Source organism: Eurypyga helias, unplaced genomic scaffold (genome assembly GCF_000690775.1).
Source record: "Eurypyga helias isolate BGI_N326 unplaced genomic scaffold, ASM69077v1 scaffold8926, whole genome shotgun sequence".
Lineage (NCBI taxonomy): Eukaryota > Metazoa > Chordata > Aves > Eurypygiformes > Eurypygidae > Eurypyga > Eurypyga helias.
In genome coordinates, this window is record NW_010255953.1 from 12,791 (window position 1) to 35,508 (window position 22,718).

At 39.7% G+C, this 22,718-nt stretch overlaps 1 protein-coding gene across 1 annotated transcript in view; it reads right to left on the reverse strand.

Moving 5' to 3' along the window:
• Nucleotides 1-22,606, reverse strand: part of TBC1D9 (TBC1 domain family, member 9 (with GRAM domain)) — a gene marked incomplete at its 5' end in the record, with an annotated part of 34,702 nt that extends 12,096 nt beyond the window's left edge. Inside the window, 12 exons of the mRNA XM_010153491.1 lie at nucleotides 1,219-1,348; nucleotides 2,430-2,715; nucleotides 3,665-3,782; nucleotides 5,012-5,226; nucleotides 5,969-6,119; nucleotides 6,591-6,761; nucleotides 8,427-8,633; nucleotides 11,204-11,411; nucleotides 12,543-12,804; nucleotides 13,861-14,089; nucleotides 15,761-15,879; nucleotides 22,496-22,606. Coding sequence (XP_010151793.1) covers nucleotides 1,219-1,348; nucleotides 2,430-2,715; nucleotides 3,665-3,782; nucleotides 5,012-5,226; nucleotides 5,969-6,119; nucleotides 6,591-6,761; nucleotides 8,427-8,633; nucleotides 11,204-11,411; nucleotides 12,543-12,804; nucleotides 13,861-14,089; nucleotides 15,761-15,879; nucleotides 22,496-22,606 — 2,207 coding nt within the window. The remainder of the gene's footprint in view (nucleotides 1-1,218; nucleotides 1,349-2,429; nucleotides 2,716-3,664; nucleotides 3,783-5,011; nucleotides 5,227-5,968; nucleotides 6,120-6,590; nucleotides 6,762-8,426; nucleotides 8,634-11,203; nucleotides 11,412-12,542; nucleotides 12,805-13,860; nucleotides 14,090-15,760; nucleotides 15,880-22,495) is intronic.
• Between the last annotated feature and the right edge of the window lie 112 nt (nucleotides 22,607-22,718).

The following is a 22,718-nucleotide window of genomic DNA, read 5'->3' on the forward strand; positions in this document are numbered from 1 at the left end:
ACTGAGTTGTGGGGTGGTTTTTTAGTAACCAAAGCAACCAACAATAACGACTCTCCTGAAACTAATTCTCTTTTTGCAACAAACTCCTGCTTTCCTTGAAGTTCTTCACTCCCGCTAGTTATTTATCTAGAATGAGCAGCACAAGGTTCTGTGCTGCATAAGCCCAAGAAAGACAGGCTGGCTCTGCATGGAGTCAGGTTATTCATCTAAAAGCAGTTAAGCCAAGGCAAGCTGTCTTCAGGATGAGAAGAATCACAAAGATACCCGGGAAACAGAACTTCACACCAACAACCTTCTCCCCATTCTAACGTTGTGTGAAGGAGAAGAACTACACATCTAACTTGACTCAGTTTGCCCTTCAGCATAGAATACACTAAGGACTACCTACCTCCTTGTTAAATAGGTATCACGTTACTGAAGCAAGGTTTTAGGAACACGGGAAGAGCCTCTGAAACAGCTGCCATATTGCTAAGTATGAACCTACACCTTGAGCTAAAAATACTGATTTACCATGCATGTCAATGGAAGGAAGAAAAGGAAATTAAGGAGCATACCTCTTGAAAGTGATTCTTTAATTTTTATAAAAAATTAGTATGGCAGTGTAATTATCAGGGATATTTTAATTGATGGCTTATTTTTAAAATTTAAGGAAAATGAAACCAGCTTGCAAATTTTAGGGGTTCTTTTGCAGCTTTGTCCTGTGCTTTACAGATATTAATTATTACCAGCTCCCTTCACTTCATATTTTTTAGCTTTGGTGATAATACAGAAGGTAGCGGCCCATGGTCATAATCACCACTTGCTGAAAAAAAAAAGGAAGTAAAAGAAACAAAGTTCCATGGATACTAGAAAGGTCTTCTGAAATCACAGATTTCACTAATATCTCAGTTTGGAAAAGCATGAAAAAGCTTAGATGAGAATGAACCTTTTTTGAATTACAAAGTTAGGCCTTTTGTTTGTAAATCACTTTTTGGTTGTGGGTTGCTCTCCCTTGATGTTGCAGCCTTCTATATAAAACAGCTCCAATTAAAAGTTCTGGTTAGAAGAAAATGAAAGACTAAACCCTCTCCCCTGCCCCATTTCAGATTTCCCAGATGAGCCTGTATTTCTTTTACATTCTTTTAGTTCCAAGAAAAGCCAGACTATAGAGTACCAAATTCTCCTGTAAAGTAGAACTAATGTGGGTTGAGAAGTTCCTGTTAAGAAATCCTATCCTACCTCATAGGAAGACCTGATGAGTCTGAAGATATCCACCTCAGGATAAGGCTCTACATCATCACTGAGCAGGGAGTGAAGATGAGGAATGGGTGGAAGAGTGCTGTCCTTATTAGTTACACTGTCCAGATACCTGGTGGGGAGAGAAAGAAAAAAGGAATGAGAAACCCAAGACTCATTTGTACCCCCTCCCTTCTGAGGGTTAACAGAATAAAGGTTATGTAGAGATACTAAACGTAAAAAAGATCGAGCCACTCTCTGCTGAGCTACATAATTTTTTACTTCAGTAATTTGCCAAATCCTAACACTGTTTCTTCTGAAAGAGCTAAAGAAACCCTGGTAATTCATTATCCTTATCAAGAAATTGCTCAAATTTAGCTAGCCACAATTGAGTGGCTCAGTGCACAGGTTTGTTGCTTCTGGCTGTTTGAAGTGTGACACCATGGGAACAAGGGTCAGTGTGCTTTAGTCTACATACCACCCTGCCCTACTCCTGCCCAACCTGCCTGCAAGGAGCTTTTTAAAGAGCTTGTTCCTCCCACCGGTGTAGCTCCTGTAGATGATCTGTCTTCCACCCCGCAGCTGCAGAACACTTAAATCCTCAGCAAGCACTGGGGCGTACTTCAGAGAAATACAACCACCATTGCCTTTAATCCCAAAGAAATTAAAACCAGTCATCACTAAGGCTATAATAATGACACTAGAAAGGAAAATTCCAAAGTTTCAGCAGCATGTTGAAAACGAAACACTCCCACCAAACATCAGAGTTTTGTATTAAATGACTCAATCCAGTCTATTTATCAGCCTCCTGTTTCACTGGAATCTATTCATTCAAGAGCCTACTTAATTCTTCTGACTTCTGTTCAGTCTGTTCCCAAAACAATTTCCCTTGAGATCAAGGCTTTTCCTCAGCAGCATTTAAAAGGTAGCAGGCAAAAGATGAAGTAACAAAACCCACGTAACCAACTAAATCAACCAGAATAAGGTTCTATAACAGAGTTTGGGAAGTTTGAGCGTCTTGAAAGAAGAATCTGTATCTTGCTGGTCACTTAAAATTATTTTGAGATAATGTAAGGAGTACCTTATATGGGTGAAAGGGGACTATGAAATTTACATATATTGTACGGGACTAAATCGAGTATTTTAACACAGGATAACACAAATCAGAAAAGTAAGAAAAAAAAAAAAAAGAGACTATTTTCTGTAATAAATACCTTCCCAAGACTGTCATGGCTTCTCCGTCGTCTTTACAGTTCAGCAGCTTGTCTACATTAGCATCGAGGACAGCGAGTGCTAATTGAAATATCACCTTTATTCCTTCACAGAAGAAACAATCCACCACCACCACTGCACTCTCAAAAGGCATTACACTGAGGAAAAGAGTGAGGAACCAGGACAGGGAAATGGTGGATATCACACCCAAGTCCTGCATGCAGTCATAAAGCTGTGGAACATAGTCATGAGCCAACTCTTCAAAGACACCCTGATCCACCAATGCTCCTGTTGAAAATAAATAAGGTTGGATGTCCATTAATTCAGGAGCAATTGACCACATCACCATTTAGGGGAGAAAAATATATATACATACACTGTATATATATATAAATACAAAACCCAAAGAATATGCTACATGATGCTTACACAGATTTTCTCACTTTCAGATAAATAACAGATTCTATTCCACTACTGAGCTGTACATACAAATTGAACTTTTTTAATTATACACTTCACAAGAGCTAACAAAAGGTCAATTTGGTCTAGCACCTACACAGGTTATACGATGGCTTAGTACTTTCCATTACTAATTAGAACAGGACTTCTCAGCATCTCTGTTGGAGGAGACCAGGGTGACTGTGAGAATTTGGATTTATTTCAAGAGAACCCTGCGTTATACACATCTATGCCATAACATCAGTGTTTTAAGCAGGCCAGCAAAAATAATTTCTAAGCCTGAATGAGTACCTCAAGCATTTGTGAGCTACAGTAAAGACGGTTTCCAGGATAACTTAAGAGCCATTCACTTCCATGTGGCACAAAGAAACTGTCATCCAACAACAGCAGCTTTCGGATACTTGTGCCCTTTCAAATCAGAGGTAAACAGGCACAAACACTCCTAATGCAAATTGCCAAAGTTCCTGTTTCCACCTTAACTTGATAACTGGATCATCTAAAACTCAAATTTTAGTCTCTCAACTCTTTTATTTACTTTGTTTAAGCCCACTTTAGAATGCCAACTAATCCTAAGAAAGTGAAAAACTATTAACTATTACAGTATCTGTTTAGGGAATTGCCTCTATGGTTCTAAGCACAGAAGTCTGGCCACTGGCAATCACACTTGTACCTATACCATACATACATCTACGATCTACGCTTGTTTCAATACAAAAAGATACCAATTAATTTGATGACTTTCTGTACTGTCATTTAAAACAATTTCCCCATAACATACCAACAACTCTTGTGTTGTAGTAGTCAGGTAGCATGCGTTCGCACAGAGCCACCAGCAGCCAAAAAGCTTCCTCCTCTTTAGCATAAAGGAGGAGTACTGAAGTGACAATATTCATAGCCTAAAAGAAAGAGAAGTAGAAATTGCTAGACCCATTTATTCAATATCTAACACCGTAACTGGGCAGATAAGTAGTTACTATGGTTAGGAAATTAGCTACATCTCCCCCTGCAGACCCCAAAATGTTCAAGTATTTTCCTGTAAAAACAGCAGGCAGTCTTTTCCCAGTGCTCAAAGGAACACTTAAGAAAGCCTCAAATAAACCACAAAAAAATAGATGTATCTAAATTCCTTTTCATAGTCAAGGGCCTCCTCAGGTCTACAAGCATCCAGGTACACCGCTACTGATATTCCGCCAAGAGGTGCTCCTGGGGACTTGGGGTCTGATGCAGACCAAATGCCTCCTACAGCACTACATATGGCTGCCGTTGTACCGCTCCTTGCAGAGGCGGTCTGCGCTCCTCCTGCTTTCTGCTCCTACAAAAAGGTCCAGACACAGTAACTGTGAGCTGAGGAAATGCCTGTGTCAGTCATGAACAACCAGAGCCTAGTGAAACAAAGCCTCTTGCTCTTGCTCGCTCTTCACGTTTGACTGTGCACATGACAGGTTTTTTATGGCCTGTTTCACTCCATTTCAAGTATTTCAGTACCATTTTCTTCTCAGTTTGCCTCTTAAGGAATTAGCTGCTCATTTCAGATCCTGTAACATTAAGACTCCAGCTCGATCGTTTCCTGTTTGAAGCGGCAACTAAGGTTTCAACTGAAACCTCAGAACGTTACAACTCTGTCAAAGTCTGTGCTATTTCCTTTTATCTTGTCTGCCACATATGAAATACTTCAGTGCCTGAATTCTCACTCTAACTGTGAATCAGTAGTTTGAAGGCCATGGACCAAAACCCAAGGTGTGTGACTGTGGGTTTTGCCCACATTTTAATAGACAAGAACCTTTCTTCAGGGTCCAGTTGTCATTTTCTGTAGGTGCACTTCAGGACAGCTCCGTTATCATCTGTCCACTCTCCACACTTAGGGGCAGAAAATACGCTTACAGAAAACTATGCGCATCTCTCAGCATGCACTGCTAATGCTTCTGTTAGAGTAGGTCCTTGTGTCAAACCCCCTGACCTCAGCATTACTGCAGCTCCGCAGCACTAAGGCTTTACCCCACAGCATTATACATGTATCCGCATACTTTATACAGCCAAATAGTCGTGTACATGACTGAAGAAACAGGAGTATAAGGAAAGAACCGTAATTCCAGAAACTGAAGGAGAACCAAGGTATTTCAAATACCTGACAATATCCTATGTTTGGATTTCTAAATGCATAAGCTGTCAAGACTCTCCTCAGAGCAGCAATACCCATCTCATTCTGGAACGCAGGGTGTTCTGGAAGGGAGCGGTGCAGATCCCTCTCTATCTCTTCTGTAGCAAGATTGTACTTCCCCATTGATTTCTCCACTAGGTCCTCGTAATAGCCAGGATGAGTGGCCATTTCATTTATGGCTCCTGAGGGTGGGAGAGCAGTATTAAAACCGGAAGAAAAAAGCGAGGGTTAGCAGATGGAGTATCTAGCACTCCCAGCATGCCAGTCTTCTGCTCCCTTTCATCTTGAATGTCACCAACAAGCATTTTAAAAGCAAATATGAAACGTTATTTTTTTAAAGGTGATTAAAAAAAAAGCTGGGCTCAGGTGATTGAGGCATTACACCTTGTATTCTCCTCTAGAGGCATTTTATGAGGTTAAAAAAAATCAAAACAAAAAGGAAGATAAAAATCTCTCTTTCAGCCAGAGAAAAACAGAAGGCATGAAGAACAAACCAGCTATGCAGTCACATGGTATCATAAGCTCTCTGCAGCTGGCTGTGGATTTGATTATCCTAAATAACTCAGAACAAGCCTCTGAGAAAGCTACTTGCCCTGAGTAGGGAGTGTATTAACACTTGGTTGCAGAAAGTACGGTATCTCAGCCAAAAGCTAGACAGGAACTCCTGAGAGCTCTATTTCTGCTTCTGAAAATAACTGCTTTTTTACATTCTTCCCTAATTATTTGAGCCTGTTTGAGAAATGTTATTTACTGGTCTAAACAGAACTCCTGTCTAAACCAGGCTGGTGCCTGCTAACAATCACAGCCTGCCTTGCTCCAAATATTTTTAGATCCTTATTATCTGCACCTTTAAACATTTTTTAAATCCTTTCTTCCCTCAAGCTTTTGCTTATTTCCCCCATTCATGTTCAAATTAATACCTACCTGAAAATAGCAGCCAAAGTTCCCCTCTCATGCTTTCTGGAATGCCCTTCAGCACAAGGTCTCTGGTTTTCTCTGTACGATACATACAGACTCCTTGGCCATATTCAGCAAAGTGAATTTTCCAGGCCTGTTCCTTCAAAAACTCTTTAGCCTAAAAGCAAAGAAAAGCAGGCATAAAGATGCAGCTTCCCTCTAACACTCCGTCCCACTGAAATGCTAAGTGCTAAAAAGCCTGCAATGTCCTAACTTTCCAGGTGAGCAAGAAACAGCTTGGCTACAGTCCAATTCTCTTCTTAATGGGCTGCATCTTCCCATTTCTATCCCAGCAGACTTTGCTGTTAGAAGAACACTGTTGAAGCAGCTGCAGTTAAGAGCAGGCATACAACCTCTCCTTGATTTACTTCCAACTTTGATTTTTTTTTTTTTTTAATGTAGTGAAGTTGTTTGTATTGGTAAAAAACCAGCATGTTCAACACTTTACTTCTGTGGAAAATACCACCTCTTAACTGTCTGGGACAGAAAAACTCTTCTGGGTCAGAAATAAGCATTTTAAAGAAAATGTAATTTAACAACTTCTTCAGTCAGGTACAGCACTCCGAGGTGTATTTGAGGTGTATTTTACCAGTACATGTATGAACTCCTCAGGTGACCTCCGCCGATACATCGTCATTAAAGCTTGAGTTGCTGTTGGAATGCCGTTATCATTGAGGTTGAACTGTCGTTCTCCCTCCGACTCAGAGCTGAGGCTTTTATGAGGGCTGGCAGAAATTAGACTACTTGATCTGGTAAACACCTGCAGAAAGCAGTCACAAGCAGTAGAGACATGGGGCTGAGCCAGACTCTGGGCTTTTTACTTCCTTTTACTTCAAAATTTATATGCGCTACCAGCTAACAGAAACTGAGTAAATTAAATCACTCAGGTACATGCACAGGCTGAGCACAGACAGCAGAAGGCAAACTAGTATAATGAAATTCTTTCCAGTTTCTCATTGGCCTCCCCTCACATAATCAAATCGTGTAATCAGAATTGCTAAAGTAGTGTTAACTTGAAGCAGTCCTGGGCAATTAAACCAGCTCCTTTGGTCTCCTGTCAGGATGAAAGGAGTGTTGACTCCCCAGGTAGCTCCTTGACTCTTTGGAATGTTAAGATTTATATAAAGCCTATAAGTATATGTGTGTGTGTGTGTGTGTACATGTACACACACGTTTATATCTGTATATCTGTTTATACAGACATGCACAAAATAAATTATTTTGTTCCTCTCACTTAAAATTCAATGTTGTCAGATTGTGATTTGGAATAAAAATATTTTTAAGAAAAAGGTTTTTTTGACTTTTCAAACAGCTCTGAAAATTTATCACAATAAGATCTGTGACATCAGAAATCAAAATGAGTAGTCATGGATGTCTACATATGTAGTCATATTACTAAATGGAATAATAATGCTTTCAATTATTTGTGTTTACAATTTAGCAGGTAGAATACACAGATTCACTTAGGGCAAAAGGCAAGAGAAACTTTGAGCACTGTACCTATACACAACCACAACACCGCACTAATCATACCTCACCATCAACAATGCAAGTAAAAAAACTGACTTAAGATTTGCGTGACAATCAGGGTAGGGGCTACTCAGTGCAATTCTAAGGTCAGGCTTAGTACAGGCTTCGAATGAGAGATGTACTTACATAAAACAAAAATGATACACCACAAAAGCCTTTTTTGCTTTGAGATCTGAACTGCTAAACTTTGCTGTGTTTTAACAGATTTGAGGAGGCTGTGATATGAAGCACCTAAATTTCAAACATAAAACCTAGGAATTCAGCAGAAGCTTTGTTATTCCAAGTGCCTGAGAAAAGCTTATCTAATCATATCTTTTAGGAACCATTTACTTCGCACAGGTGAACAGGGAGGGAGCTTAGAATAGGACCATCTGATGTCCAGGACAGGGTTCTCGGGGTTTTTTTTGTTAGTTAAGTGTTGCAAAGTTCACTAGCAGTGCACACAGTTTTCTGAAGAATCAAAGGATGAGTTTTAGCAACTAGTCTCGAATAAGAAGTTGCATATCAATTGACCATTTCTTCAAATAATTAAAATTCCTCAATTACTTTTTGACTTGGACAAGTCCATAGATATTAAATAGTATTACCCAATTAACCAGTTAGTTAACTATGACTTTCCCCACTGTAATTTCAAAACGTGACAGCAGGAGTTAGAGTAGCTCTCCCACAGCATCGGTGATGCTGCTTGAATCTAACATGAAACAAACAGATATCCCAACTGTAACATTTTAGCTGTTCAGCTTATAGAAGCTAAAGGCATTAACACAAAAGAGGTAACATCCCTGTGTACACAGCTTTAGCTTTACAAAAACTTAAAGGTTCTTCCTGGTTTCTCTCTCCCCATATCAGTTAAAATCCCCTTCTTCTAGCAAGAGATTCACATCCCTCCACATACCTCATCATCTGAGCTGATATAGCTTCCACAAATATTTTTTTCCAAGTATATTTTTGAAGTGGTTTGTTGCAGAAAGTCTGAGATCCTCTGCACAAGAAAGTCTCTGTCTTTCAGGTTGGCAAAGAGGAACGTCATTCTGTTTTTCGTGCTGATTGATAACGGGCTGGGCAACACACTGGAGCTGTCTGCCTTTTCGACTATTGTCACCTAGGGAGAAACAGTAGCTACAGCTTAAGATCTTTAATTAATCAAGTTGTGCGGTCTAAGAAAACATCTTAATATAATAAACCCATGTCCCTTCCCCCCTGTATAAAACCACTATGGTCATTCTTCTGGGGAAAACCAGGATTTGTATACAAGGACTTAAAAGTCTGAAAGATGAAAACTGGCATTCCTCGAACTGGCTTCTATACATTCTTCAGCAAAACTCCTTTGCTGATCTGTTTTCCTTAGTTTGATCTTTTCCTTAGTTGATCTATTTTCTCAGGCTTTATTTTAAAAGAATCAGCAAAATGAAATTCCTTCTGTGGGATGCAGATCTACGGGCTTTTTTGTAGGATCCCTGAACCCCCAACACCACTACAGGCTGAGTCAGAGACTTTTGCTTACTTCTTATTGCCAATACGTGTGAATAAGCCATTTTTGGGATAATAGTCCTGTTCTACTGTATTATAGTTGCATACTGTGATAACAACTGTTACTGCAACTACATTTTCACGATACACAAACCTGCAACAATGGGAAACTAACCCCACAACTTGCCTTACAAAGGAAAAATCTATCCCTGTGAGGTGGAGATTTCTGTTTGGCCTTCAACTGTTAGTGAAATGGTCACAAATCTATCTGAACTCCAACCTGTAAACAGTACTCAGATCACAACCTACTGAGTACAGGGCACTAGTTCCCTGAGCTTTCGGTAAAGCACATTACCACAAAGAAATCGCAGGGACAAGTCAAACACCGTGGATGGATTATGGAACAGGCGTGTTCTAAACACTACCCCAAACAAACCCAAATCAATCACGTTTGTGCAGTTCATACACTGAACAAAACACAGATCACTATTGTAAGTACTTTTTAACTACTGCTTTTATGACTTTAAACAATTTCCTGGGTAATGAAAACCGCCTTACTGCCTTCAGAGTAGAAGTGAGCACATTTCAGTTTACTAGGACCTTTACTTTCACTTTTTTAAAACAGAGATCAATGGTAAGACATTAGTACTATAAGATTAACATCTCTCTAGCTAAAATAGGATAACCATTTTTCACACACTCCTTTGAAGATGTATTTAAAGACTGCAATGCACAGCTCAGGTGCTAAATCACTTCTCTACCCTTCCAACTTCCTTTTGTTTTTCTGTTAACTACAAATGTATTAGCTATTAACGTAAAGGACCTTTACTAATAGCATATTGAAATTAGCTAAGAAGTGTTCCTATATCATTTTTCTGTTTCACTTAAAAACTGTTTGAGCATAACTAGCACAGAAGACAGACAAGTCCTAAAGGCACAGGACAGACACTATAGCAAGCATGCTCTGCTATGATAAGAGTCAGTATTTCCCACTTATTTCCTCATCAAGTAGGGACACACATAGCTGAAGCGTTGATCTTGGAGACTGCACCTACTGGGTGCAGTGAGCAGTGCGGTCAGCCACCAAAATCTCCAATCACCATTTCTGAATCAATGCTTTGTTATTGTCAAAACATCTCCAGGATATCATAGAATACTGGAATTAGGATAGGGTCTGACCCAAAGATTTAATTAAATAGAAAGCTTCCCTTTAATTATTAAGGGTAGTGATCTGTTGTTCCAAGGACCGGTGCTACCCAGTGTGTTACTGTTTTCCTTGCTGGTGGTGAGACTTATCCTGTTCACACAAAAGCACCACTTTACCTGGAGGACTGTCATTCCCTTGGAATCCCAGACAAACAGTGCAACCATAATCCAACATCTCTTCTCAAATAACCAAAGTCATTGCAACACACTGTGGAGAAGTTGTGTTTCAGAGTTTTCAAACAAACACTATTTGTTTTTATTCTTAATGGTTTGGGGGGGAAAACCGTACCTTGAAATATTACATGTTGTTCGATCAAGCCAAACTGTCCTTGGTTAGATCACCTTTGCTACTATTTCCAGACTGACTTTGTATGTTTTTTCATTAATCCACGAATCAAGTCAATCATAAAAAAAACCTCTCCAGCATATTTTTTTACTGCAGCAAACTTAAATTCTTTTTAACGAACATCTGCTTTAAGAAGCCAGCTTTAAAAAGTGAAGCACACTGATTTGTAAAATGCTGATGTATGTTTTCCATATACAAGAATAAATGATTGCAAGTCTGTGTGAAGAGACAATTCAAACCTTTAGGATTGTGAATCTTTTTACATCTGACAAATCTTCTCTGACAGATTCTTTAAGAGAAGTTTCACTCATGAATCTAGGAAGTTTTATCATCTGTCCCTTCCTGTGAGGCACAGAAATTGCACCATGGGGCTGTAAAGCAGAATATAAATTACAGGATAGGAAGGAATCATGAGTGTTGTAAAAACTGACAGGGAAAACTCCCTGTGAATTTGAGTAGTAGGGGCTTTCAGTGAAGATACAGAGTCATTAAATATTACTTAGAAGACATCAGACTAGTATGCTCACAAGAGATTAAAGGGATGAAAAAAGAATTTACTCCAATGAAAAGAACATCAAAGCTAGGATGCAATTTCCAATAGGATATTGCTTTATGATTTGCCCTATACATTTACAAATACAAATATTTACCTCTCGAAGAGGGATAATAAGGCTGCACAAGTTCTCTTCTTTACTAGTAAAGCAAATGTAGTTTGTAGAAACAAACATCTGACCCAAAATGTGCATTTTGTTGAATGGAGTCCAGAGAGTACAGTCTGTGTGTCCATCTAGTTTCTCATCCTTAGGAAGTCGGAACAATGCACGGTATCTCTCACTCTTTGCTCTGGCATCAAGATCCCTAAAAAAAAAAACAAACCACAAACAAACAACAAAAACCCACAGAAAGCTTTTCTTGTTTTAAGAAATACATAATACATTTTACGATATATTTTATACAAACCATTGCAAGTTACCGGCAACATACAGCTCAGTTAAGCAGCGAGTGTACAGCAAAACAGTGGAAATAGTTTGCATATAGGGGATGCAGAGTCTCCACTGCTGGGAGATTCTAAAACTACATTAAAAAAAACCCCAATGTTCTGCCATGAGTGACTGAGATACACCGATCCTGACTTCTCAGAGGGGACAGGCTGGGTGATCTTTTCACATTCAGCCCCACTTTTTGAGAGTAGATACAGTGCATCCATTTATTATTAAATAAAATAGCTTACACCTAAAATGCTTCAAGGCTTATTTATTTATTGATAAAATCCTTAGGGCTTAGAGTTTAATTATGCATTCAGTGCAAAACACAGAGTAGTCAGAAGGACAAAGCCAAGTGATAATACACGGCAGATGCCACTACGTAATGAGAAATAAACAAGCAGCAGTTACAATTTGGTATGGGTCACTAACACGATCAACATATAATGAAAAATTATCAAGAAACTATCAAACTACAGTATGGTATCTATGGAAGAAGCAGAAATATTTTCCAGATCATTTTTCATCCCTTAACATTTGATGTCATTTTAAAAATGTCTCTTACCTAAAATAAGTTCTAATCAGAATTCATCATCTAGAGTAATTTTTCAATTCCAGTTATAGCACCAAGTATGAATGTTAGGCACATTTCTTAGTAACACTTAAATCGCTTTACCACCTGCGCTGGTAACTTAGAAGGGCCTTACAACAGATATCTAACACAGCCCGTGGCGAGAGATACGTTAATGTGCTTCTCAACAAACAAGAATTTGGCTCAAATGTGCTTATTTTTGCAGCGTGACCACATTCAAACGTTTTCCCTTTCTTATTTCAATGGAGACCAAGCAATTATATTTAAATAATTATTCACATTTTGCCACTGCTGGAATCAATCATTCCTTTTGGAGTACCAGTGAATGGCAGCAACATTAGAGAACTTCTGCGCAAAACGGTGCAAGTGAAAGGACTGAGGAGAAACAAACTGCTAAGAGCCAATGCTACCTACCGTTTTAGTGCAGATACTTTCTTGGGGGATTTCTTCTTCAGTTTGGGTAATGACCTGTCTTGTTCAAATCCTTCATTGTCCAAAAGCTGCCGCATAGCTATATTGGCAAGCTGTTCCATTAGTTTAAATGTCTCACTGATATTAAGGAATACCGAGAAGAAGTGTTCGCTTGACCTTGTGCTCACTTTGATCATATCAGGGAACAGCAGCGTAGCATTCTTCTCAAGTTGAGTGATATCGACCCAGCGGATAACTAGCTTTGCTGAACAGAAGCAAAAAAACAAACAAAAGGTTCAATACAAAAAAGAGCATATTCAAAAGCATTTATCTTACTCTCCCTATAAAATGTATTCGGCTGATTTTTTCTCACATGTTGAAAAGTTGGGAGGACAGCATAAATAGAGCCAGCTTGTACAAACAAACTATGATCACCTGACAAACAGCAGATAAGAAGTTAAATAGCATTTACTTCTCTACACACCACCACACAAAACCATTACCAAGCTTGGTGGGCTGACAATTTATCATTGCCACAGCACTTGCTCAGACCCTGATCTCCTCTTTTCCTATGGAAGCAGAGAAACCTAGTCTAAACACATTAGACAGGCTTGCATTATTTTTATACATTTAAATGTTTCAAATATGACTGTAATGACAGATCCTTGGCTTTTCTTCCAACACCGCTACAGGTTAGGATTTTGTCCTTAAAACAGGGACTAAATCTACATTTCTTTTGGTCAACAAGAATCCAGTCATTCGCTGGGGTATGTCAACACAGCTAAACAGAAATACCTGGCACTGATCCACTGCTCATAACCAAGTACTGCAGACTCACTCACCTCCACACTGCTTAGAGCTAATTCCCTCTACAGCAGACTGGTTGCAGCCACACTATGTAGTTCTTGATCCTGGGTCTCCTCTGAGCCCTTTGTGATGCTCTATTGTTGCACAAGAGTAAATGTGGCATTTGAGGTTGCAAAGTCTGACAGACTAGTAGTGGAAGATTGTATAAAAGCAGAAGGAGCCAAAACTGGTGTGATCTCAGCCCTATTCCCTTTTGGGAACAGTCCTTTAAACGAACCATGCCTCTAAACGATGGCCAGGTATTGTTTTATAAAAAACTACTTTGAGAAATACAAAACAAACAAGGCAACATGTGCACAGTTAAGCAGCGTGACAATTGGGGAATTACTCCCTGCTTCTCCTTTCCTCAGCAGTCTTTGCATCCCCAGCAGTTCAGCAGTTGAACAGTAACAACTACAGAAGATCTCCTAACAATTCTTAGGTGCACAGATCACTGTTCCACTGTCAAACATACCTTCCCTGCCCATGAGGAAAGAGTAAAAGCAAAGGTGATTAATGCTGAGATACACCCAGCCCTGACGGGGAACCTTCCCCTTCCAGTAACTGCAGGAGTAGTAGTTCACTAATTTCTCTTCTTCCGGCATCCCAAACAGCTTGTGAAATTTCACTATGGCTTCCTTAAATTTTTCTGTATCATCGTCCTCCTTGATGCCATTGATTTTGTTGTACTCCGCAATGATGCCCTAGGAGGGAGTGGGAGAAGTACATAGCATGTTAGTTGCCAAGGGGTGTCAGATATCCTTGTTACCATCATGGGCTGGGCCAGAGGCCACAAGAGTTACTGCAATGTCAAGGAATTCTTTTGCTTATCCCTTGTTCTTCTGCTCATTCTTTTGCTTATATAGTTATTTACTTTATTCAAGGCTGTTGTGCTGATGACCTTGCTCCCTACCATGCCTATGCCCAAAGCAACCAAACGCTAACCACTAACCCTGTTTTAAATTAACCAGCCTATCTCAAATGCTCCCAACTCCTCTGTAAAGCTTCTGTAACTTGTAATATTTTCCCCTTCAACATAAATATGCTCCCTGAAAGCACATATATATTATTTTTTTCCACCAGAAAATTTTCTTCTAATAGGAAGGAAAAAGGTCAAAGGAAAAAAAGGATATGCTATTCATTAGGAAAAATATCAAACTGTTTTTATGACTCCTCCTAGTGGACCTTGAGCAAAAGAGAAGAGCAAGAGGAGAAAAAAAGAATTATCTTCTATTAGATTAACTCGCAGGATGGAAAAATCATTCACACTTTCCAATGCAGATGATCTTCATCACATTTGAAATGGCAGCAGTCTAGTGAAAAGCTGCTTTTTGAAACCTCAAAGACTTCAGCTCCTTTTCTTCTGTATTGAAGTTCTGGCCTATTCACTTCTTTTCCTCATCTCTTTTATAAACCTTCTATTGCCTTCTGTATTAAAGTTATAAAAAGGAAAATGACTTCTTGCCATAAAATTGCTCCATATCTACATGGAAAACAGAGTATCAGAGAGCGAACCACCATTCATATTTAATATTTGTCCAAGACTAAAATGTAACAATTTCCTTGAAGGATTATATTTCACAAGACAGATGTCTTCTTGCATAAGGTGTTTCCATGATCACTTATAGCCTTCGTACTTGATTCACTAGGAAAATGCAAACAACTACGGGATTCTTAAGACAGCTGGCTTATTACATGACATGCTAAAAGAGGAATGAGACAAGGGAATGCTTGGAATACACACCAAGTAAGTACAGTAATTTTGCTTACAATCTTTAGCCAAAATATTTATTTTTCGATAATGCTTCATGTGGAAAAAGTACTTTTTACTAGCATAGCTGTTACATCTCCTGTAAGGAGAAAAACGAAATTCTAGAAAAACAATGGCAAAAAAAAACCCCAACCCAACACCCACAAAAAACCCCCAAAACCATCAATCACCCAGCAACCCCCAACACCTATATGAAGCGTAAAGGCGAACGCTATGGGATTTAACTACACAGAAGAGGGTAAGGAGACATCATATGATGAGTGTATGAAAAAAAATTAAAGCTTGGCACTGGAAAAGCAGTTACATAGAAAACTGTTAAAGACAGAAGCCACAGTGGAATTAATTTTAGAACATACAATGTCTGAAGTCCTGCCTCTACGTACATATACAAACATGAATGTGTATTTAATCACAGTGTTGTAGTTATGTACGCTAATCCCACTTTCCCTAATTTTCATACTCATTGCTACTTTGGATCTGGTTTTCCTTCAAAAAGGTGGAGCAGCCTGCGGACCACTAGGTCAAATTTGGTTAGAATTCAGGTCAGTTTTTCTTCCACAATGACATTTATCATCCACACATTTATAATAATATACTTTACTACCTGTATTTTTCCTCTGACAAATGTATTTATGTCATTCTCATTTTCAAAGATTGAAAGAGTTTGCAACAAATTCTGTTCAAGCCATTCCCAGTGTTCGGTGATTTCCTTCCTTGAGCAACCTGTATATAAGAAAAAAAACACCCAAAAGTCACAAAACAAGTAATTTACCAATGTCAATGTCCTATTAATCGTAAACAAAAGACTAATAAAACTCTCCAGTAACTGGGGCTGCAACAATTCACCAGATGTGCTCCTGGAAATTCCAAAATTTTCTCCCATAGTCTTTTATTTCATAATAAATAGGTAGCAATCTTCGAGATTATCCTGTGAGAAGCACAAGCTACTTATGTCAGGTATCATGAGCAAAACCCACTCACATTCTAGCCACAACAGTGACACTGAGCTGCCCAACATCACATTGAAGAGTTAGCAAAGGTATTACCTGCATCTGTTAGGAACTGACAAAAACCCCAGCAGTTGCATATTCTACCACTGTTTCCTAATTCTTCACCATTATATACTATAGATTATGAAACAATGATAAAATTTCAACAGTAGAAGCTGAAAAGGACCCTTTTCCTGTCAAGTCTATTTCAATGGCTTTTCATCAAAAGAACAGTGCTGAAAGACCCTTAAGAAAGCTGTATTATTTTATGGGTGAAGGATTGTCAGAGGTGGTTTGCTTTGAATGATGAAAGAATAAACTAAACTTCAATGACTCTAGGTTGCTTAGGAGACGAGAAGATGGCTAGTGAGATATCTGTAACACTGGGAAATCAGGATACATGCTGCCTGTAAAGTAGTACAGAACAGGGTTGAAAAAGGCTCTAGCATGAACTAGAGTTTATGTATCCATATTTTTGCTTCTATTCTACTTGAGATGGATGGTAATAAATACAACTTCCACTTCGACATCCTGTTCTCAACATTTTCCAAAATAAGGTTGGTGGCACTCTTCAGGATCTCTGTGCCCACCCTGAAGGAAGAATAAATTCAAGCACTCACAAAAAAATTGTTGCCCCAGAAAGAGATGTTGAGAGACTTATGTCAGAACCAAGACTTTTAATTAAGCATTTTCAGAAAACAAACATTTCATGTTCACTCAGAAACATCTGTAACTGAACCCTGATTAAAAGTATCTCAATCCAGGTAGGAAATAGCATCTACATCATCTTTTTGTTCAAATCACAGATTTAGCTCGTGTTACTCTGAAGTAGCAACTAAATGCACCTACCTTCTAACTAATTCTTGCAGAACCCAACTAAGTGAAGGGGCTCATGTGAAGCAACCATTAGAAAGAGGTTAAATTACAAGCTGTTGCTAATAACTCCAGCTTCACTGCAGGCACAAATTGTCACATGTCTGTGCGTGTTTCCATGGTTTGTAGAACTCCGTGCATCCATCTTGAACACACACCAAACAATAGTTTTCCTTCCTGTTCAGCAACAAATAGTGGGGCAAAATACTCTTTCCACAGTATACAATCAGAGCTTCACACAACTCCGATGAAAGCAACAGAATGCAACATTCTGTGCAACTTCCAGGGGAATATCACAATTCTAGCTGTAGTATGGATACATAAAATCATGTTACAGAAGAGCCTGCATGTGTAACAAACATTTCAGGGCCACCAGTGAGCACTGCTGCTGCTTCTCCTTAAAACTACTGGATGCAACCAGACATTTCTGGAACTCAAGAAGTGGTTTGAAGACTGATTTATTTCTTCTTGGCTTCTACACTGGTGTAAAAGGCAATGACGAAACACATGAGCTATGTATATAAAACTAAACTGTCATCAGAAAAATGGCTCATCTCTTGAAGAGCAGCGACAAGCAGTGCAGACAAACTATCGTGACAAACTATTGCTTAAGGCTGTGTATTTCTTGCTTGCGGTTCATCTATAATTTTTCAGCACTTCTTATGAAACAGCTTTGGTTGATTAATCTCAATCTGTAACAACCCATCTCACCATTTCCATTGCTTTTTTTCTCCACTGTTTTACTTTTTAGTCTCCCAGTCTCATCTACAGCACATCACGCAGTCAGGTTAAAACCCACACCCCAGTTCTCATTTATCATCACAGTGTAGATCTTTCTCTTTTTCACTCAGGTTTAAAACCCAATTTTGCTGCGATGTTTTAAACTGCAGGTCTATTTTAACTCTGCTGCTTGCAAGTCTTTGCCTACTGTAGCATATTAGAAGCATTCCCCACCATTGACATTTTAGGTAAATTAAGCAGCATCTCTGTCTCTCAGGGAAGGGAACAGTTAAAGCACTGCGCTTTGGAGTACACAGCCCTCAAGAAGACTGGCTGGAAATGAAAGGGAAAATAGCTATGATACATACAGTAGGCTACTAATCAATCACTCCTTCCCCTCCTCTAAATGTTACGCTCACCTTAGAGTGTGCTCCGTGGCTGAAATGGTGTAATGTTGGCAGTCATCCCTGGCAGACAGAGCTATTCTCCTCAATCTTCAGGGAAGAAACTAGTAACCATGTTAAAGAGAAGCTGGGGAGCTAAGGGAGGTTCTAGACCAGAATAGGTGGGTGGAGGAAGGATGCATAGTGCTGGAGAGAGGAGGAGAAGGGGCAGTTGCCTGGCAGGTGGGGTGGAGTAACAGCATAAGCACCATGGGGACTTCTCTGGGTGTCAGGGTTAGGATTCTAGTACCTGGTTTGGTTTGTCTAAGGTAAGAGGCAAAAGTACAGAGGGAATGTGCCCAGTTCCAGGCTGAGAAGAAAATTAACATGTCATATAAACATGCTTTCAAACACAGTCAGAAATATAATCTCTGTATTGTTTCAGTCAGTGACTCAGGAACAGGAATGGATTAACTTGGGACAGCGGATGAGGCTGTCATGTCCGGTCTTCTGTCCCAAGTAGATACTTACCTGAAATGCTTATTAATCAACCTGAACTGCTGCCTTAACAGAGGGTACTGCAAGAGAACCTGTAACACTTCAGGGAGCCAAAAACCGTTCTTGCCAGTCATGGCAGGTTCAGGAGGGGACTGGTAGAACCTCATTTTGTGCAGAGAGGAAAGAGAAAACAGTTATGGCTGGTAGACTCAACAGCACTCTAACTAAAACTTGTAGCTTTGTTAACCAAAGCACCTGGGCTTTTCTGAAAACCTTTTCCAAGGCCTGTAATGAAATTTCAAGATTGGTGCTTTAAAATAATCCATAATTTTTTTTTTTCACATGTGAAATAAAGTCTTAGAAACTTATATGGAAATGCATGTAACTACCATTACCACAAAAAAGCCTACAGCAATGGTGGGTTCTATACCCGAAAACCACACCAAAGCCATAGTAAGAATGACTGACTCTATAGGTGGAGAAGGATGTAATAGGAGTTGTTCATTTCCAGAGTTTACATATACCACCATTTTCCCCCTAAATTAAGCACTAGCAGAATGGATGACACTGACACAGGAGGGCTATCAAAATATGCAAGACTGACCCCACACAACATTTTGCATTTCTCGACCATTACAAAATTAACATTCTTTAAACTGTTCTTGAACTATTACCAATACCATCTTTCCAGTACAGTTCAATAGGCAGAACTCTAACCCATGGCACGTTCAGCACCACACTGCACTGGAGCAAGTGCTGTTAACAAGGCTCCTTTACAGAGCTACAGAGCCTCGAACCCAACCAGCTAGCATTCTCATATAGCCTAGATCAGTAGAGTTAACACCCAAGAAAGTTCACATCCAAAATTAATTATAAATAAATCTGGGGCCTAAACATAACTAAATAGTCATTTTAGAGCAAACAAAACCCCTTGGATTATTTTTTACCCTCGGAATAGTCTTGTACAGAACAAGACCAAACATCACGTAGCGTGAATGAACCAGGAAACAACCACATTTGTTCCAGTCACTCTGTATAGCTACTTACTGAAGATGGAAATTATTGCTTTATGGAAGGCAGAGGAGAATATGACAAATTTCTGTAAAAATAAGAGATTACAAGTGCCAAATAACCAGCAGTCTACCCCTAGGGAACAGGGTGGGACAGCTGTACAACGCAGGACAAATCTGAGTTGCATAGCTAAATGCAGCCAAATCTCTTAGTAACCTCTATAATAGTAAGAGCCCTCGACTGGTTCAGAAGGAATCGCTTTAGTTGCAAATTCATAAAATAACCACAGCGCAGAACCTTAGGCCACACTGGGCTACTCAGATTCAAGGCTGCAAAGATAAATAATTTGCTCCCTGTAAAATTTTACCTCCCTGTAAGAACCACACTATTCCCCTTGGGAGACAAGGCTAAGCTAGTGCAGTCTTATAATTTAACAAAAATAACTAAGCCAATCAAGCAAGTCTAGATATTAGGACACTAAAAGACCCACTCCACAAAATGGAAACACAGTTACGTACATTAACTACTTTATTAGCAATTTCAAATTGGGTTAAGATTCATAATTGAATAACATGTTTAGCATGTTACATTTGCTTATTCTGGGGCCATATTTAATTTGCCTGGTTATTTGAGTACAGACACTGCAGACATAAAATTGTAGTCATAATCTATAATGCAAAACACCTGCAAATGCACTTAAAGAAAAGACACATGGCCTATTTCCAAAGTCATGAAAATTAATTTCTGAATATGTGCACAGTACGAGTGTCTTTGAAGAAACACTTTTATTGAGAGCCTCGTGATATTTTCTTTGGAAGGGAGTCTGCAAACAGGAAGAAAATTTGTGCTCTCAGTTTACTCCCTTTCAGGTTTATAGGACAGAGGTGCTACTAATTGCTGCAGACTGACGTTTGGGTGAAAGGAAAAAGGGATTGTATATGCACTTGCAGCTACCTCTGCTTGTGCACAAATAGTGTAAAAAATGTACTGGCAAGCACTTTCCCTTTTACTTTCCTTTAACTGAGATCCATGGAAAGCTGACATGCAAGGTCCCATGCAGACCTTACAGTTACAGCAGAGCAGCTGACAGTCCAAAGTGAGCATGAAGATTTGGAAATACCAACCATTTCATTAATATCTGTTCTTACTATTAGCTGTCACTGAAGGAAAATTATATTATATGAATTTTACAATCTTCAGTGAGTTGGTAGTAATAGGTGCAGAGGGAAAAATGGCTGTTTAAATCGAAGTCTTCTTTCAGGTCTGACACCACCAAAAGTGGCAAGAAATACTTGTGCTAAGACGAGCTATTAAAAAACCTCCTATTGGATTCAGAATGTGACACAGCACTCATATCACCTTTGTCAGACACATGAATCATATGCTCATAACGCCTGCTTTGACCTGCTAAAATGATTAGATCTATGGCAAACCTTCATCCATTCGTCCTCCTCTTCCCTTTCCCAAGAGAGGATTTCTCTGGAGGAAGAGTCACCCAAGCAATCTAAATGGCAAATTTCACTGGGAGAGCTTGCACCGATGAGAGGGCACTGTCAGGCCAGAAGTCTACAGCTTTGTTAACTAGTATTTTTGAATGTCAGGCAGCAGTGGGAGCGCTGGAAATTACCACTGTATTAGAGCTGACAGGCATATGTGCATTTCTTACTTGTCCTCTTTCTCAATGTTCTTTCCAACGACCAGAGCTCTGTCCGCTGCCTAAAACAGTGTTTGAAACTTTAGAGCTAGAGGAAAACTTTAGAGCTAGATGAGTTGCATTCAAGAGTTTCCATTCCCTAGGACTGAAAAACAAAACTATCAAACTGAGGAGCTGACCCTACAAGCTTGGCCAGTCAAAGCTAAATAACCTCCACCTTCTGCATTCAGCCCCACACACTATTTTCAGAGCTGGCAAACAGAACCAGAGACTAACTTCATGCTGCTTTATGCTACTTGCAATAGGTACCTGACCTCAGAAATAAGTGTTTAGTACTTAGAGGCCCTGATGCATGCAAAAATCCTACTGAATGTATCAAAATATCACCTCCGTTGATTTCATCAACTACTATAATGACAGAAGAAAGAGTCTTATAGTTAGATCTGATAAAGTTTGAGCCTTAAAGACCAAAACTCTTAAGAGCTGTTACATTTATGTAAGAACATACACTTGTATCTAACCTAGCTACCATCTTGCTGACTTCTTAAATACATCACATTGAGAATGACCACACACTGAAATAAACATGCAGGAGCTGGGCACACCTAGATGGTATCTGGTGGGATCTAGATGGTATTTACCCTGAGAAGATGGAGTTCACTATCCAGGAAATGCCACAGCGATACTCAGTAGGTGGGTGAGAGCTGGGGTTGCACTAGCCTCCTGGTTTCCATTTCAAGGGTAGCCAGGCACCCTGTCTGGGTAATCTGGGGGCTGTAACCCAAGTAGTCCTCCTACCAGACTCTTTAGAGATACCCCATCACCCAGGAATGCTGCACTTTAGAAGCACTGCAGGAGCGAACCACTAATGTTGAGAAGCACACGCAAGGAGGAGGGATAGACGCTAGGCCGCTCGCCTGGGAACATATCTGGGAGATGAAGAGTGGGAAGGAACAGAGGCTTCTGTCACTGTTCCATAGCCATTTTGGGTTTTACTCAGTCATCGTGCATAACACATACACACATTCTGGCATTCAAGGTCTGAAAATTAGAAGCTCTGCAGCTCCTTAATTTAATCACTAGAACAGGTTTTCATCCTGACCCATTTATTTGTCCTGAAATGACTGTGCTCAGCAGGCAGAATGCTCTATTCGTTATGTGGCACAGCATCCAGGAAGAATAAAAACCCATGTCAGTACATTTGTCCTTACCGCAGGCGATAGTCCAATAGACCAAGGAGTCTGGTGCTTGGTAGAGGATTCGATATGGTGCCACTCTGGCACTGGAGTCCAACACAACATCAAGAGTACCCACAAGGAGACCTATGGAACAGGAAATTCCAATGAATACAGGTGGCAGATCATCAGAGATCCCACAGGAGGGGGCTCCGCAGCTTCCATCCCCCTCCTGTCTTCCACATCAACAGCCACCCCC